This window comes from Rhineura floridana, chromosome 4 (genome assembly GCF_030035675.1).
Source record: "Rhineura floridana isolate rRhiFlo1 chromosome 4, rRhiFlo1.hap2, whole genome shotgun sequence".
NCBI classification, from domain to species: domain Eukaryota; kingdom Metazoa; phylum Chordata; class Lepidosauria; order Squamata; family Rhineuridae; genus Rhineura; species Rhineura floridana.
The window spans coordinates 10,838,998-10,855,297 of NC_084483.1; the positions used below are offsets into that span (position 1 = coordinate 10,838,998).

General features: G+C 41.1%; 1 protein-coding gene across 7 annotated transcripts in view; it reads left to right on the plus strand.

The window, feature by feature from the left end:
* Positions 1–6,231, plus strand: part of FBXW11 (F-box and WD repeat domain containing 11) — a 101,827-nt gene extending 95,596 nt beyond the window's left edge. For all 7 annotated transcript variants that reach the window (XM_061622468.1, XM_061622470.1, XM_061622466.1 and 4 more), the window contains 2 exons: positions 264–451; positions 3,850–6,231. In XM_061622468.1, coding sequence (XP_061478452.1) covers positions 264–425 — 162 coding nt within the window. In that variant the 3' untranslated portion in view covers positions 426–451; positions 3,850–6,231. The remainder of the gene's footprint in view (positions 1–263; positions 452–3,849) is intronic.
* The last annotated feature ends 10,069 nt before the right edge of the window (positions 6,232–16,300 follow it).

The following is a 16,300-nucleotide window of genomic DNA, read 5'->3' on the forward strand; positions in this document are numbered from 1 at the left end:
TTTGCTGTGGGGAGACAAATATGGGGTTATATAGACAACCTTAGTTAAACTCAGAGTAGACCAATTAAAATTAATGGACATGACTAACTTATGTCAATTAACTTCAGTGGATCTTCTCTAAATTTGAATGTTTGCTACAACCCATAGTTGTCATGTTCAGTTTCCTTCCAACTACAAGTAGAAATGACTATTTTAATTACAGAGATGAACATGGTAAAAGGAGTCTACTGCCCTACTAACCACAAACTTTATCAATTTTTCAGGAACACTCAGGACGTGTGTTTAGACTCCAATTTGATGAATTTCAGATCATTAGTAGTTCCCATGATGATACCATTTTGATTTGGGATTTTTTAAATGTGCCCCCCAATGCACAAAATGAGACACGCTCTCCATCCAGAACATACACTTACATCTCCAGATAACAGTCTGCAATTTACCGCTCTCCAAGGTAAGCCTTTACTATCTTAAGGTTGCCTTTGTTGTTCCTGCTGTTACCACCATCCCTGGTAATTAGGTGAATCGTCTTTAATGCTTTCAATGAGATTTTTCTGTAGATTAAAAGCAACTGTCTTTAATATTTAAATATTAAATATTTGTGTTGGGATTTTCCACGTTCATGTTGTGGCATCTTGACATTTCTCAAATGGGATCTTCAGGGGTTGCCACTGATGCTGTTATGTATGCACAAGTTCACACCTTTTCCAGTGATTATGCCCACAAGGATGATTTGTGCTACCTAAGCATGACAAATTATAGTAAATTGACTTAATATGACTTGTTTCCAATTTCATGTAACTTGCCATGTGTTCTTTGCAGAAAGATGAGGCATAAATTCATTAATTATAATAAATTATATATTGGATACTAGCAGTAGTTCCATATATCTCTCATTTACTTAACCTAAAAGTTATCTGAAGCAGTGGTTTTTAAAAAGACAATATTTTAAAGAGGCAATATTTGCATTTCTCTAATTTTATGGGATCTGTCCTCTGAGTTCATTTACTAATACCATACCTTGGTTTGACCTCCGCTTTCACTTGAGATTTGTGGCCAAAATGAGTTAGAACAGCCTCCTCCATCCTGGTGCCCTCCAGATGTTGTTGAACTACAACTCCCAGTGGCTGGAGGTTATGACAGTTGTCGTCCCAACATCTGGATGTCCCAGATTGGGGAAGTCTGAGTTAGAAAACTGATAAGCTGTAATGGCACTATAGAGATGATCCCAGTTTTGTTTTCCTGAAGTGGAGCTTGGTGGCTTGATGCATGAAATGCTCTGTGTAGACACCTTTGGGTGGTGGTTCCATAACAGTTCTTTTTAACTTGTGGCTAGAAGCAGTTCATCAAAGGTAAGTGTGGCTTCACTGACCACGGATTAACTGCCGCCTACCTCTAGCGTAACTTGAATAGGCCCTGCCCCAGGGGTAAAATGAATTAACACTAGGGTGTATGATGGAGAAATATAATGTATACACAAACTCATCAGAGATGTAGCTTCCAGTGATGAACATTCTTCCTCTTCCCCATCCTCCGCGAAAGAAGAGTATATGTATTGAGTGAGAGAATACTTTTATGGGGAAACAGTCATTGTAAGGAAAGGGGATCTAGCACTCCCTTTCCTTGTTGTCCCTGCCCCTCGCCACCTTTCGGCAGTGTGCTGTTTTGCTAGAGGCACATGTTGCAATATAGGATGCGTGTTTTGGGGGAAGGAATGGGCACCAGTCACTAAGAGTCATGCTCTGCAATGAGTGTGGAGAATAATTACAATAGAATACTATTGTTAATGGGGCCATATCTCTTTACTGGTATAGGGCTTGGACAATTTCCAAACTCTGGCTTATGTTTGAGTTGTCCTAGAAACAAAAAGCTGTGTATCCCTCAAATAGAGAGAGGTAGGTAATAGCAGGCAAGTTATTGAAGCAGGAGATTCCAGTCCTTGGCATCTTCACTTAAAGCAGAGATGGAGAATCTGTGACTCTTCAGATACTGGATTACAACTCCCATCATCCCTCACCATTGGCCATGCTGGCTGAGGCTGATGGGAGTTGGGAGTCCAGTGACCTCTCGAGGGCCACAGGTCCCCCACCCCTAATGGAGGGCTTGTGCCATCTATGTAGACTATGCTTGGCTTCCAATGGCCAGGTTCCATTTTTAAGGCAGGTTCATATGTTCTTCAGTGTTTTCTGCATTAGACGGAAGAAATGTTGCTCTGTTTCAGAAAGCTGTAAAATAACAAATATTACTAACAATAGTTAGAAAAATAGTTTTATGTGCTGTGCTCAAATAACATGTCTCTAACTTTTTAACCAAATCCTGCCCTTCTTTTTTTTCTGTGTCCCAAATGAATATTCCATTTAAAGTCTATCATTTCTGACAACCCTAGCACACTTGGCTATAAGAATTTTTTTTAATTGCCTTCTGTTGAATTCCTTTTTATTGTAACAAGATCAAAATTGTTACCATATGATAATCTTAATATAATCCGTTATTTAAACATTTAAGCAAAAAAAGAAAAAGTTTTTACCTTTTAATAGTGAAACTCCCATGGTCATAATTGAGCACCAAAGCCTGCCTCTCTTGGGAAGAAAGAAATAGATTAGATTCAATTATTTTGTGCTTAATTGCAGCAGGCTGTATTAGTTTTAGGAGAACCAATAAAGCATTGTACTTGTACTTCTGTGTAATGCTGCAGAGAGAACTCATTATGTCTGCTTTAAAATCAAGTAAGTCTGGTTTGGATCCAGAGATGTCTTGCACAAGCAGAAGGACACTTTTGCACAAACAGAAGGACACTTTTGCACAAGGCAGCCGCATGGATTTCTCTTGCTTTCCGCTCTCCCTGCAACCTTCTATGCCCCATCACACACCATTCCAGAGAGTCCCTTGGGCCTCAGGCGTGTGCGTGTGTGTGTTTTAATGGAAGAAGCCAGGGAAGCCCCATTGCACAAGCAGAGTTATGCTCGTGTCTCCGAATCCGGTCGATGGGGTCGGATTGGCAGCTTGCACATTGAGCCCTTTTGTTGAAAAATCAGTTTGTTGTTCACCATCACATGACACCATGAAAGTTTTAATAATTATTTTGTGTAAGTTGTGGGAAAAGGCTATTTGTGTGTGGAGAAATGAATGCCCTTAGGCATTTCTTTAAAATTAATTTAAACCCTGAGGAAACGCATAGTGGCTAACAATATCAAATCAAAACAAACAGTGGTGGGTAACTGGATCTGGTCAGCAGGCCCTATCCAGACATGGGCCACTCTCCATGGGCCACTTTTGACCAATGAGTAGGGCCACCCACCTGTCCGTCACCTGGTGTCATATGATGCCAGTTGATTCAGCATCAAAGGAAGAATCCACGTGTGCTCACGTTTCTTCATTTACAGCCCTGGTTGTAGAATTGTATTCAGTGTAGCACTAAGGTGAGTGTTCTGTCAGCACAAGGATTTGTACTTGCGCAATGGAACATTCTCCCCATCCACTTTCCCTGTGTGCTCCCTAAATCTGTCCTGAGGGTTCCCACAACTTTCCAGAGCAGATTTGGGATGTTGCAGGGGAAGGGGGGTTCCCATTGCGCAAGCAGTAGTTGTTCCACTCATGCAATTATTTAGCTGAATACCACCCTTAATTCAAACTTATGCTACAAAGGAATATTTTTCTCCTTTGCAGCTGCAACTTGAATTCAGGCTGCTGCCAAATGCAAGCCCCACTTTTGGCAGGGATTAGTTACACTCAGGGGCTTTCAAGCCAAAGCAAGCCACGTTTGCAGAGGACCAGTCGGGATCACATGTGTACACTGTTGCCTAAAATCTGACAGTAAGAGACAATTCTGCTGTCTTCTTTTTTTTTTTGTAGGATTCCACAGTCTTTGAACTACTGGACATTCGGCTATTCCACATCTGAAGACATCAGCCACCGCTAAAGTCAGAAGTGGTTCTAGATGCTGTGTAGATGCGAAGCAGCACAACTCTATATCTAAACTTACCTTTACCAGGCCTTCTTCACTCAGTGGTCTCCTCTGAGAAATTAAGGAATTCACTGAGTTGGGGTAGAAGAAATTCAGTCTATCCTTCATTGCAATGCAAGATCCAAAGCTTCATGAGTAAATTGCCCATATACACTGAACTGATGGCTTGTTTTTCCAGGAGTAAATCAGATGTCAAGGAAGGACTTGGCCTAATTTATATTTGCTTTGCACTTTTATCTGACTCTGAAGAAGAAAAACATTCTCTGTGAAATTGTGGGTGCCAAACATATACCCAGAATGTACAGGGCTTTGCTTTCAAAGTCATTCTCCTCCTGTAGACTTTGTTTCATGACTGATGCGGATCCTCTTCTGTTGGCTAGGAGTATCAATTGGACTGGTAGAAATATTTCTGAATGGATCAGTAATATTTTGGATGATAGTTTACTTATTTCTGCAACAGTAATTTGCTTTAATTTAAATATTGTAAATTGGGCTAGATTATCTAAACTAGGTGTACAGCACTGTCTTTTCTTTTAATTGTACCCTGTACTTCAGCCGTACTCCTTCGCCTCCTAATGCTTGGTATAGTTGGATCCTTCGTGTGTGCTTGCCTCATAATTTCCAAATGCCGTAACTGTATAAGCATGTAGATATATTGTACATAAACATAACCTCCAAGTGCTGGGAGTCAGGGTCTCCTGATACTGTATACAGATGCCCAAGGCATACGTTTTTAAGCATTGAGGCATTCTTACGACTGGCACCATATGGGGTTGGGATTGCTTAAGAAATATTTCTCTGTGAAAAGGAGGATTTTGGTATTCATTAGGATTTTTTTTAAAGAAATTGGGGTGTAACATCTTAATGTTAAACGTCTAAAACTTCTTTTTTATTAAAAGTTAAAAATTGTTTTGTTTTTCCATGCTGCAATATTTGCAAACCATCTTAAGCCATTGGCCAAAGTTGCATACATAGTAACAACTTTTACAATCCATTCAAAGAGTCCTTGATTTACCATGCTTATGCGTTGAACTGAAGATTGAAATTGCTGTTCCACTGTGACCTTGTAGGGGATGGTCAAGGTTCCTTACCATTTATTTTGAGAAAACTGGCAGTTCATGGCAACACATCATTGGAATGTCTTCTCTTTCAAAAGTATGGCTGGTTGTGGCAGTTAGTCATACATTTCCCTATACAAAAGCAAACTCCCTAGTCTCTGTCACCTTTTTAAGTTATTGTTAGGCAGTATTGTTTAGTGACTTCTTATGCTAGTTTTGAACATTATTAACAAATAAAATATAATACTGGATGGTCTAGGAACTGGGTAGTTCGCATGGATATGGACTCTGTCATTCCTTAGTCATACGGTTTGTATTTGTTTTTCTTTTGCAGCCACTCCTGATTTATCTCCCCCCCCCCTTTTTTTTTTGGTTGAGGGGTCAAGGAATGCTGATAACCGATATAAATGACCAATGAATGAATACTACTTATTTTAGTGGAACACCTATGGCTGGATATTTCACTTGCACACCTGCCAGCTTGTCAGTTCAATGGAAAATAAAAGCACACATCAGATGTGAAAAAGGTGCAACTTGAGCTACTTCTGGTATTCCACTCTTTGCCTTCCTAGGTGTTACGAATCGACTGCTTTTGAGTTCATGAATCCCCCTTCAGAGCACTACTTCAAAGACTTATTACATGGATATGATCCAATCTCACATAAGAGGACACGTTCCCATGTTCTCAGTTTTTAATATGGTCAACAGTTATGGAACTACCATCTGACAGCTACAATATGAAAGACCCTTCCCCACTCCTGATGTCCTTTAATAGTTGTAATATGAAAGACTTTCTATTGCAGCCCTGAAGACAAAGGTATTTATGGAAAACTATCCTTTTTTAATGCATGTGTAAGATGAAATTCATGTTTTTCCATGGGAAATAATGGTATTTGAAGATGCAGCCTAAACTACTTTTGATTGTGCTCGGTGTAACATAGCTGTGGAGTTTGTGACTGGCACCCAAAGAACTTGGCTCTTGGGATTAATGATAGTGATCCTGGCTGTACTCTGGACTTTGTTTTGCTAATCATTACTGAGCAGCTATATGTTACTGCTAGATTAATGTTTCAAAGCACTGGGATAGTCTTATTCTAACTTGTAATTATGTTTGCCAGTTACCTGTTTGGAAAGTTTGTGTATGAACAGCTTATTGGACAACTGTTGAATTGTACAGATATTGTTCACGATATAAGGCTTTGTACTGTGGAATGTGCTTAATAAAAAAAATTCTAAACATTTGTCCATATTTCTAACCAAACAGAAGCATTATTATACTGTTCAAGTTGAACAGAGTTCTAATTCTGAATGGTTTAAATAAGGTATTCGTCATGTTGTCCTGTGTAGTTTTGAATGGGTTTTTTGTCTTCTCTCTCCTTCCCCCTCAGCAATATACACCAATTAATCAGATGAGAACAAAATTATAGTGTGTTGGCAGATTTGAGCAAAATGGCAGCTGCACAATTCTGCATGCATTGATATATTGCGATGATGATTATCTGCGTTTTTCATCTATTTGTGGGGATAGAATTAAATACTATGTTGCTCTATGCAAAAAGTGACTGATCTGAACAATAATTGTAGGATGTGCTTTCCTGTAAGTCAGGGGTCACCAAAGTTTTTGGGCCTGTAGGCACATATGCAAATTGGAAAAGCTGTTGTGGGCTGCATGCACGGCATTGACTGCAATAGAACGCTTCTTTCAAGCCTAATTTCACTGGGATCAAGTGGAATCCCAGTGCGAAGTGTACTGCGGGCACTCAGGAAGGCTTCTGCCAACACATGTGTAGACATAGACATCCTGGCAACCCCTACTGTAACTTTTGTAGGGGAAAAAGTTCCAGCCCCAGGTAGACACTCTTTTCAGTTTCTTTGCATTATTCCTTAATAAACACGGGTGGCCCAGCAAAAGCACATGTCAAAAAGTAGCAGAGTAATGTGTTAGCATTATGACAAAATACAGCACTCTGCACATATAGATTATCAAATCTTTATTGACTTGAACTGGAACCAAACCTGAACTCAAACCAGAATCACCCCACCACCACCCTGGAAAAGATTACCTCTCTGGTCAAAGGTTTAATGAACAGGCAGTATGGTTTAGAACAATGATCTTCAATTTTGGTCTTCAGATGCTGTTGGACTACAAATCCTATCATCCCTAGACAATGGTCAGGGATGAGAGCCGTACTCCAGCAACAACTGAGGGTCCAAGCTTGAAGAACACTGGTTCAGAAGACTGAAAAGGGTGAGGTAATCTCAGCCAAATAAAGAGAATGGCCATTAACAGACGAGCGGCACAAGAAGTAACTTGATGATCTAGCTGGCGCGGTGGAGTGCCTCCTGGGTTTGAGGTTTCTAAATGGGCAGAGATGTTTGTACATAGGAGAGCCCTTCAGCCAAAGGCAGTTTGCCTGTTAGCCAAAATAGGCAGCAAAGTTACTCCCAGTGGACTGGAATAGAAGAGCGTCCCAGTAGCTTGGTCAATGTGATGGTGAACAGGTAGATGGAAAACACAGATAAGGCAGGTCCTCCCGTTCTGATGAAGCTGGCAAGAAGAAACATACCCAAATGTGGCAGAGGGCAGAGAGAGGCTACTTTTATAAGAATAGGAGGAAGGAAAACCAAAATGCTACAAAAATAAGTATTTATTTGTAATCCAAGCCCAACGCTTTATAACCTTTGTATATTTAGGCCTTCATCAGGGGTATAAAGGCTGGCAAGAAGTATCTTCCAATAAGCAAACTTTCACCCATGCAAACGCCTCCTTGGCATTTTATATGATACTTTCTCAAGCTACGCTCTAGTCATTCAGCCCCAAACAAGCAAGATACTGCTACTTATTGGGAATCTTGAACCACTTGGCATGTGGTTTTTCTGTCATATTAGTATCCTGCCATTCCTTCAGGGAGATCAGATCTACAAATACAGGATATTTGCTTAGCAGGCAATGACGGTAACAGCCATCCTTTTGCTAGGGGTAAAGAACCTTTTTGGTTCAATGGGTTAGATCCTTATTCACTATTAGGCAAAAAACCTTGCCGTTTAAGAATATAACGATAGCCCACAGATATTTCTATCAAACTTTAAAAAGCAGGGAAATGGGGCAGCTATACTGAATGCACCGGGAGCAGGAGACCTGACCTCCTCTCTGAGATATTGTGAAAAAAATGAAATTGACTGCCTTCAAGTCGATTGCGACTTATGGTGACCCTGTGAATAGGGTTTTCATGGTAAGCAGTATTCAGAGGGGGTTTACCATTGCCTTGCTCTGAGGCTGAGAGGCAGTGACTGGCCCAAGGTCACCCAGTGAGCTTCATGGCTGTGTGGGGGTTCAAACCCTGGTCTCCCAGGTCATCGTCCAACACCTTAACCACTGCACCACACTGGCTCTACTGCCCTACAAATTTGTCAAAATGCAAACACAATTTGGGTTGGTCTTTCACAGTCCAATCCGCTTCCTGTGTAGCTTGGAAGAATTTGGCAATGTACCTCATGAGCATATGGTGAGTGATGGCAACACCTGCAATCAGGACTCCGTCTTCAAAGATGGAGAATTACATTTTAGATTGAGTAGGTGGGAACTGGGCAAAGGGAACGCCCCTTTCCAAAAGGAAAAAAATTGTGAACAGTATCATTGTTTTTCAGGGTATCCCCCACCTTTTTATTCTACAGCAGGCACATGTAATCTCCCACCCAAATTTAAACCAAAGTAGTTGCTGGTCACAATCATACCAGACCTTTATTCCACTTTAAACAGTCATGGCGTCCCCCAAAGAATCCTGGGAAGTGTAGTTTGTGAAGGGTACTGAGTTGCTAGGAGATCCCCTGTTCCCCTCACAGAGATACAATCCCCAGAAGAGGGGCTTACTGTTAAACCACTTTGGCCACTGGAGCTCTGTCGGGAATAGGAGTCTCCTAACAACTCTCAGCACACTTCACAAACTACACTTCCCAGAATTATTTGGGAGAAACCATGACTGTTTAAAGTGGAATAAATGTCTGGTGTGGGTGTCGCCACCTGATTAGCCCAGCCAAAAAGCTGTGAATGGCTTTTAGAACACTGATAGTTGGTTCTTAGTGAGCATGCCTGTGCTGTCATAGAGTCCAGCATTAAAATTCTTATATTAATTTAAAATCAGCTGTGCAATTTTTTAAAACTTAAACTGCAGAAGATGAAGGTCGTAGTAGGAGGCAAGGTCAGTAATAGGATTACAGGTACTCTGTGAACATGGCTGATTTTTAATTAATTTCAACAAATTATGAGACCATTGACAGAAAAAAGTCCAACAGGGGTCTGGATTTTTTTCTCGTTTTACACTTTGAACTTTCAATTCTCTCTGAGAGCTTTGTGTATCGCCATGAAAACTTAGAGGGTTGTTAAGTGTTTCTGAGTTCAGAACTATACATTTTGTAAGGTTTTGTTTTGAAATAAGCTTATGAGAAGCAGCAGAATGGCATGGGGGTATTCTCCCAGTGAAGACTGGTGGTTCCAATACCAGTGGGACAGAGAATCCATTCCAGGTTTTAGTCCAAACTTTCAAGAAGCGTTTTAGCACCTTGGACAGCTCTTTGAAAGGTCAGACTAAAATCCACAGCAGATTCACTGACAATGGAGTCACCAGTCTCCACTGCACTCATTTCTTGTGGTGCCCCTGGACTGTGGCTGGGTTTGTGTTTGGTGGTGTGTGATGATTTCTGACAGAGAGCCACCAGATGTATAGTTAGATTATTTTAGACTCTAGACATAATGGTCCTATGGGTGCTTGTGGAGAAGGAGAGGAGGTTATTTGGGTGGTAACATAGTACTTCAAAATATGGAAAGCCAGCCCTTCTGCATTTGGGTGCCATCCTGCTGGGTGGGACCCTGGACGTTTGCCCCTAAGCCCTGCCCTGACAGCACCATTGAGAACCAGAGTGTCACACTAGAACCAAGGAGACCCAGTTTCAAATCCCCATTCTTCTGTGAACTTTACTGGGTGACTCTGAGTTGGTCACTATCAGCATTACCTACCTCACAGGGTGGTTGTAAGGGGGAACTGAATGCAGTAGAAGTTTGTGCACTGGCTTGAATTCATTGGCAGAGAAGTGGGCTATTGAGGTAATATATACATGATAAGAGTTGGACATGAGGGACCTTCAGCCCTAAGGAACTTTCCATCAGCTCTCAGTTCACCTAATGCTTCCATCACATCCTGTTGGTTTCTCCCAGCACCCACGTCTGACAATGATTCCTGCTTCAGTGACAAATGGTCAAGAGAGTGCCTCACACTTCAGTTCCCTCATGCCAAGAATCTTGTAGTTTGGCTCTTTCTTGGGGTGTTTCCCCTCCATCTGCATAAACAGAAATGGACTAGCTTTGCACCTCAGGAATGAGAAGATAAAAAGGGAGATTATTTATTTTTCCACCAAAGTTAGAAATATTTTATAGAGTTTGCAAAAGTTTTTTGTTTCAGGAAATTTCATCATGTCTCCAGGAAAAAGAACCCCTAATTGGCCTCAGATTTACTAACAACCTTTTCATTTTTGTAATCTGAGGAGTTGTAGGTCATCTCGAGGTGACTGTAGTTAGGGTTGGTTTAGTTCCTCTGTGAATACCTAGTCTCTGCAGCAGTTCCCCCACTTTAAACAGACAGAAAGAAAAAGAGCCACTCTGGCCTGCTGTTCTAATAGCCAGTTTTTTTGGCAAAAGCTTGCATACCTTTAGCATATGGAAATATTTTTAAGAACGCATACCAGGCTTTTGGTCTTAATAGTGAAATATTCCAACAAATTAACAAATGCATATATAGGGGGGGGTTAGGTTCAGATTTTTTCCCCTGATTTTGCTTTATATATATATATATATATATATATATATATATAAGGCTGTCATTTTTAAAGTATTAATATGTAGTAAAAATTAGTACAGCGACAGAGATGCCAGCAGATCCAGTAGCATTGACCAAGAGGGAGAACTTTTGGATTTACTCCCTGGACACATTGGCACCACCTGGCCTGAACCTGGAGGACAGTACCACCACGACTTAGCTTCTGCAAATGAAGCCCCTCTGAGCATTCCATCCTCAAAGCTCTATAACTGCCACCTTGGTAACAGCATTTGTATGTCGGCAGCTGATGAAGGCGGAAGCTGAAACGTTTTCTTAATATAATAAAAACCTCTGTTTGGTTAATCACAATTACGTTCATGCTGGATCTGCTGGCATCTCTATCACTGTTACGGAAAGGTCCAACAGGCTGTGACCCTCGATGTTAAAATATATATCTAAGGCTGTCATTTTTAAAGTATTAATATATAGTAAAAATTAGTAAGGTAAGGGATGATGAATGAACCAAAGAACATAATGAAAAAACCCTGCTTGATCAGACCAAAGGTCTATATCTGGTCTAATATGTTTCCAACATGGGTGAGTCAAATGCTTACAGCAATTGCACAAGCAGGACATGAAGGCAATATCTTTCTCCTGCTAATGGATATTCAGGGTTACACTGCCATTTAAGCCTGTAAGAACATAAAGGCAGAACCCACAAGGGGAGGCCAGTCTTCTCTTGAAGGCTGAAGGAGGCCCTCAAAGTCTGGACCATTTGGTTAAAGCTGCACTCCTTATATGCATGCTTCAGCACCCTGCTGAGTGCTGTGCTACACATTTGAAGCAGCATCATACCACTTTAAATAGGCATGGCTTCCTCCAAAGAATCCTGGCAACTGTAGTTGGTTAACGGTGCTAAGAGTTGTTAGGAGTCCCCTATTCCCCTCACAGAGCTACAATTTCTAGAGTTCTCTGGGAAGAGGGATTGATTGTTAAAGCACTCTACGAATTGTAGTTCTGTGAGGGGAATAGGGCTCTCCACAACTTTTAGCACCCTTAGCAAACTACATTCCCAGAATTCTTTGAGGAAAGCTATTACTGTGTAAAGTGGTATAATGCAGTGGTAAATTCATAGCGCCAACGGGAGCTAAACCCCAAGGCCTATCTAGTGCAATATCCTGTTTCCCTCACTGGGCAATCAAATACATCTGGGATGTCCGCAAGTGGGGCCTTTTCACTGGTGGCTCCCTGTATGGAACTCCCTTCCTAATGAGGCACATCTTGCCACTGCACTCTGAAAGACCACTTCCTTCCCTATATATCCTCTCAGGTACTAAGACTGGAACAGAGGACCTTCTTTAGGGTTGCCAGGTTTCCAGTTTTCACCTGGAGACTGGATTTTTGGGGTCCTCTTTGGGTTTCCAGGTGAGTCACCTTAATCCCTGACTCTCAGCTTTCATTTTTTTATAAAAAAGTTAAGTTTCTAGTCTGGTTCGAAAGATAAGCACCAAAACATCAGCCGCTGCTCCCCCAAACGTCTGTTAACTGAGTTCATAGCTAGCTGCTCTAACCCTGCCCTTTCAGGTATGTAGCTAATAAGTAAAATCAGGGTTGTGATTGACATAGGGATTTGCTGACCTCCAGTCAATAGCTAGAACCCATTGCGAGGGCAGAAAATGGATGTCTTTTCCTGTTTGTCTGAAAATCTCAAACTGAGTAAGTTTATAGCTTTTAGCGATAGCCAAAGTATTTTTCTCTCTTGTGTGCAGGAGTCAAACAAGTTTAAATTTTCCTGGGCTGTTGAAGAGCGCAGTGTTTTGAAAACCTTCCCAATATGAAGCTTTAATTCTAGACTCACTTTTCTGGGAATAAAGCTGCAGTGCTAATCCCACATACTGGGACTAAACCCCATTGAGTTCAACAAGACTTACTTTTGAGTAGAAATGGTTAAGATTGTGCTGTAAATTAATGGAACTTTTGAGTGAACATAGCAAAGACTTGCGTTTGTGTTGTAAATCCTTCCTCCACCAATCCTATCTTTTAAAGCAATTAGGCATGGCTTACTTAGGTGTCACTGCTTTTATTTGGTAGGAAACTAATACTGATTTTATTTTTTAATATTTTTAAAAAAATGTTCAGCAATGACCAACTGGTTTTGACAATAAACTATTATATGGGTTGTATGTGTTTTACATTTCCAGTGAGTGTATATATGGAATCTTTCCAACAAACCTGTGAGATAGGGTTGCAGATTGATAACCAAGGCAGCTCACAAGAAATAAATCCATTTAAAATCCAATAACCATAAAAACAAGTATAAATACTTGCAAAACAGCTTAAAGTGGCATGATTCTGCATTTTGGGTTGGATGGGTGAGTGAAGTTCCTTAGCACTTGAGGTTGCAGATCTGTGCACGCTTCCCTCTTTGAGTAAGCCCCATTGAATACATTGGGACTTGTTTCTGAGTAAACTAACATAGGATTGCACTATAAATATCTTTACAGGTTGTGTAAATAATAAACATCTTTGACAGTTATGCTTATATAGTATTTCTTCATACTATGTCCCAATAAGTATCTGATTTTACACTATGGTTATTATTTCCTCCAGTTTCTAGTATGCCCTTCTTCCTTGGGGTGGTCATGGTTCCCCTCTGTTGTTTTCATCCTCAGGGGCAGATTAGGCTGAGAGATAGTGAGTAGCGCATGGTCACCTAGTAAACGTTATCGCTCATTTCCATTTAAAAATGTTAATTAAAATGGTTTACATGCAGGCAAAGTTTATTAAGTAGAGCCACACAATACATGTAAAGCACATCCAACTCGCATTTAAAGGGCATGACTTCCCCCAAAGAATCCTGGGAAGTATAATTTCCTGCTCATAGGTGCAGTTCCCACCACTATTAACAAACTACAGTTCCCATGATTCTGTAGTGGGGTTCATGTGCTTCAAATGTGTATTGAATGTGCTTTAAATGAGTGGTATGGATCTGCCCTAGGTATTATGTGCATTAGTGAATTGAAAAAATAAAAATAAAATATTCTTTTTTTAAACAGGGGAAGGGCTGTAGCTCAGTGGTAGGGCATTGCATGCAAAGGGCCAAAATTCAATCTCTCGAAAAATAAATAAATAAATAAATAAAATTTTATTTTTAGGCCACCTATCTGGCCGAATGAACGGCCACTCTAGGCAGCGTACATAGATTAAAATAAATACAACATATAAATACAATTATAACATCAGTCTTCAGATAATCAGCCCACCCACTTCTGTACGTCAAAAACTAAAATTACCTAGGAATCCTGTATGTCCGCTGAAACAGCCACGTTTTTAATCCTTGGCGAAAACCTACCAGGGAGGGGGCATGGCGAAGGTCATATGGCGAAAAGACTATTGCCTGGAATCCTGGAGAGCCAATGCTAGTCCATGTCATCAGTACTGAGCTAGATGGTATCAAAACCTCAAAGCAGTTTACGGAGGGAATTAAAACAATAAAATTATTGACAACAACAGTTAAAGACAGGTTTTTTTAAAAAAAATCCAAATAATAAAACCAACAATGAATTAAAAACAGATACAAAACATAATAGCTTCTACATGCCTGGGTAGGCTTGCCGATACAAAAATGTTTTTAGCACTTGCTGGAAAGAGTACAATGAAGGTGTCTGCCTAATGTCAATAGGCAGGGAGTTCCAAAGTGTAGGTGCTGCCACACTAAAGGACTGATTTCTTACAAGAGCAGAACGCGTACTATGTGGCACCTGTAACATGGAAAGCATACCTTGAACTTGGCCTGGCAGCAAATCAGCAACCAGTGAGATTTCAGAGCAATGGTATTATGTGCTGATAAGGTCTCACACATGTCAGCAATCATGCCACAGCATTCTGCACTAAGTGCAGCCCCCGGGTCAGGTTGTGCTGCATTAAGATTTCTGTGACCTTGGCTGACTGGCTGCCAGGATTTTTTTAGCTTTGGGTTTTGGTTAAGAATCCTGACTGGGATGCTAAGTTTTTTCACATTACTCATAGGATGTCTTTTTCTTTTCTTTTTCTGTTTGCATTTCATTTACCTTTGACCTCACTCCCTTACATCCATAGAAGCAACAACAGTGGTTCCATGCACTCAGCTCAACCCCCTTAAACCACTGCGCCTTATTGGTTGCATGATGGTTTGTTTCTTGCCCAATAATGGTAAAAGAGAATTCACATGCTAGGAAGTGTGGCTGCAATTGCTGTTGTTCCCAAGTTGCTGCCTGTGAAGCTAGACCAAACCATGTGTGTTTTCTCTTTGTCAGTTATCAATATCACTGGAATTGGGTTGGTTGTCAAAGTGAGTTTATAGCAGCTCACAGGGTAGATGGAAAAGAGCAGAGAATCTTCTTACTCATTTCTCAAACCTCTTTCTGAAGTGAAGGGTCAAATCTGTAAAGAAGTCTGTCAAAAGGCAGTGGCAGGGCATTCCAGGCAGGGGGTTGCCAACCCTGTATCAATATGGATGTCTTTGCAGAGGATCCCCAATCAAGCTTTACCAACAGCACAATCCAAACCATATTTACTCAGAAGTAAGTCCTATTGAGTTATCTGGGGCTTAGTCCCTTAGTAAGTGTGTTTAGAAGTGCACCCTTCAGGGGCAACCATCTTCACTCCCAAGTGCTCCCATCTAACAACTTCACGACACTAGGCTCCCTTCTTCCAACAATGGCCCTCTGGTGAGTGGCCTGGCCTGAGGCCACTTCAGTCCTTCTTGCCAGAAGCATGTAGGTTAGATTAAATGTTCCCTACCCAGGCTCCCTAAACAGATGAGAAGAAATGATCCTGTCACTTCAGCTGGATCTGGGAATGCCATCTTTTAGCTAGATGTCTTAATATCCAACCAGAGAAATGTTCTTGTTTGAATTGTATGCTCCAAGCAACTGTGGTTGATGCGTAATATATCATGCTGAATGACATCACTAGGGCCCACCCTTGAAATCTCAGGGTTTGGGATGCTTCTGACCTGGCAACCCTAACCTTCTTGGTAGTCCCGCTGCCCTCAGAAATCCAGGAAGTGGCAGTCCTAGAGAGGGTATTATGTGTGGCAGCCCCTTAGCTGTGGAATTCCCTCCCTGCAGAGGTGCATCTGGTACCTTTGTTATGTAGTTTTTGTCATATTCTGAAGAGGCACTTCTTTACCTTGGCCTTTGCCACCTGAGATGTATATTTGAGGACCCACCCTATTTTCTTGATTGTAATCTGTTTTAAATGTTTTTGATACTGTAATTTTAAAATGTTACCACCTGCCCCGGGACTTCATGGTGAAGGATGGGCTGCTGCTGCTGATTTTGAGTTAGACAACAGGTAAAGCCACCCCCTTCCACCAAACTTATGGAGGGTGTTAGGATGGTTTGTGTCAAACGCGGTGGGTTCACAGCGGCTAGCAACTAATTAACAGATACCAGCCGCCAGCCAGACCATAAATCTGCTGGGAAGGA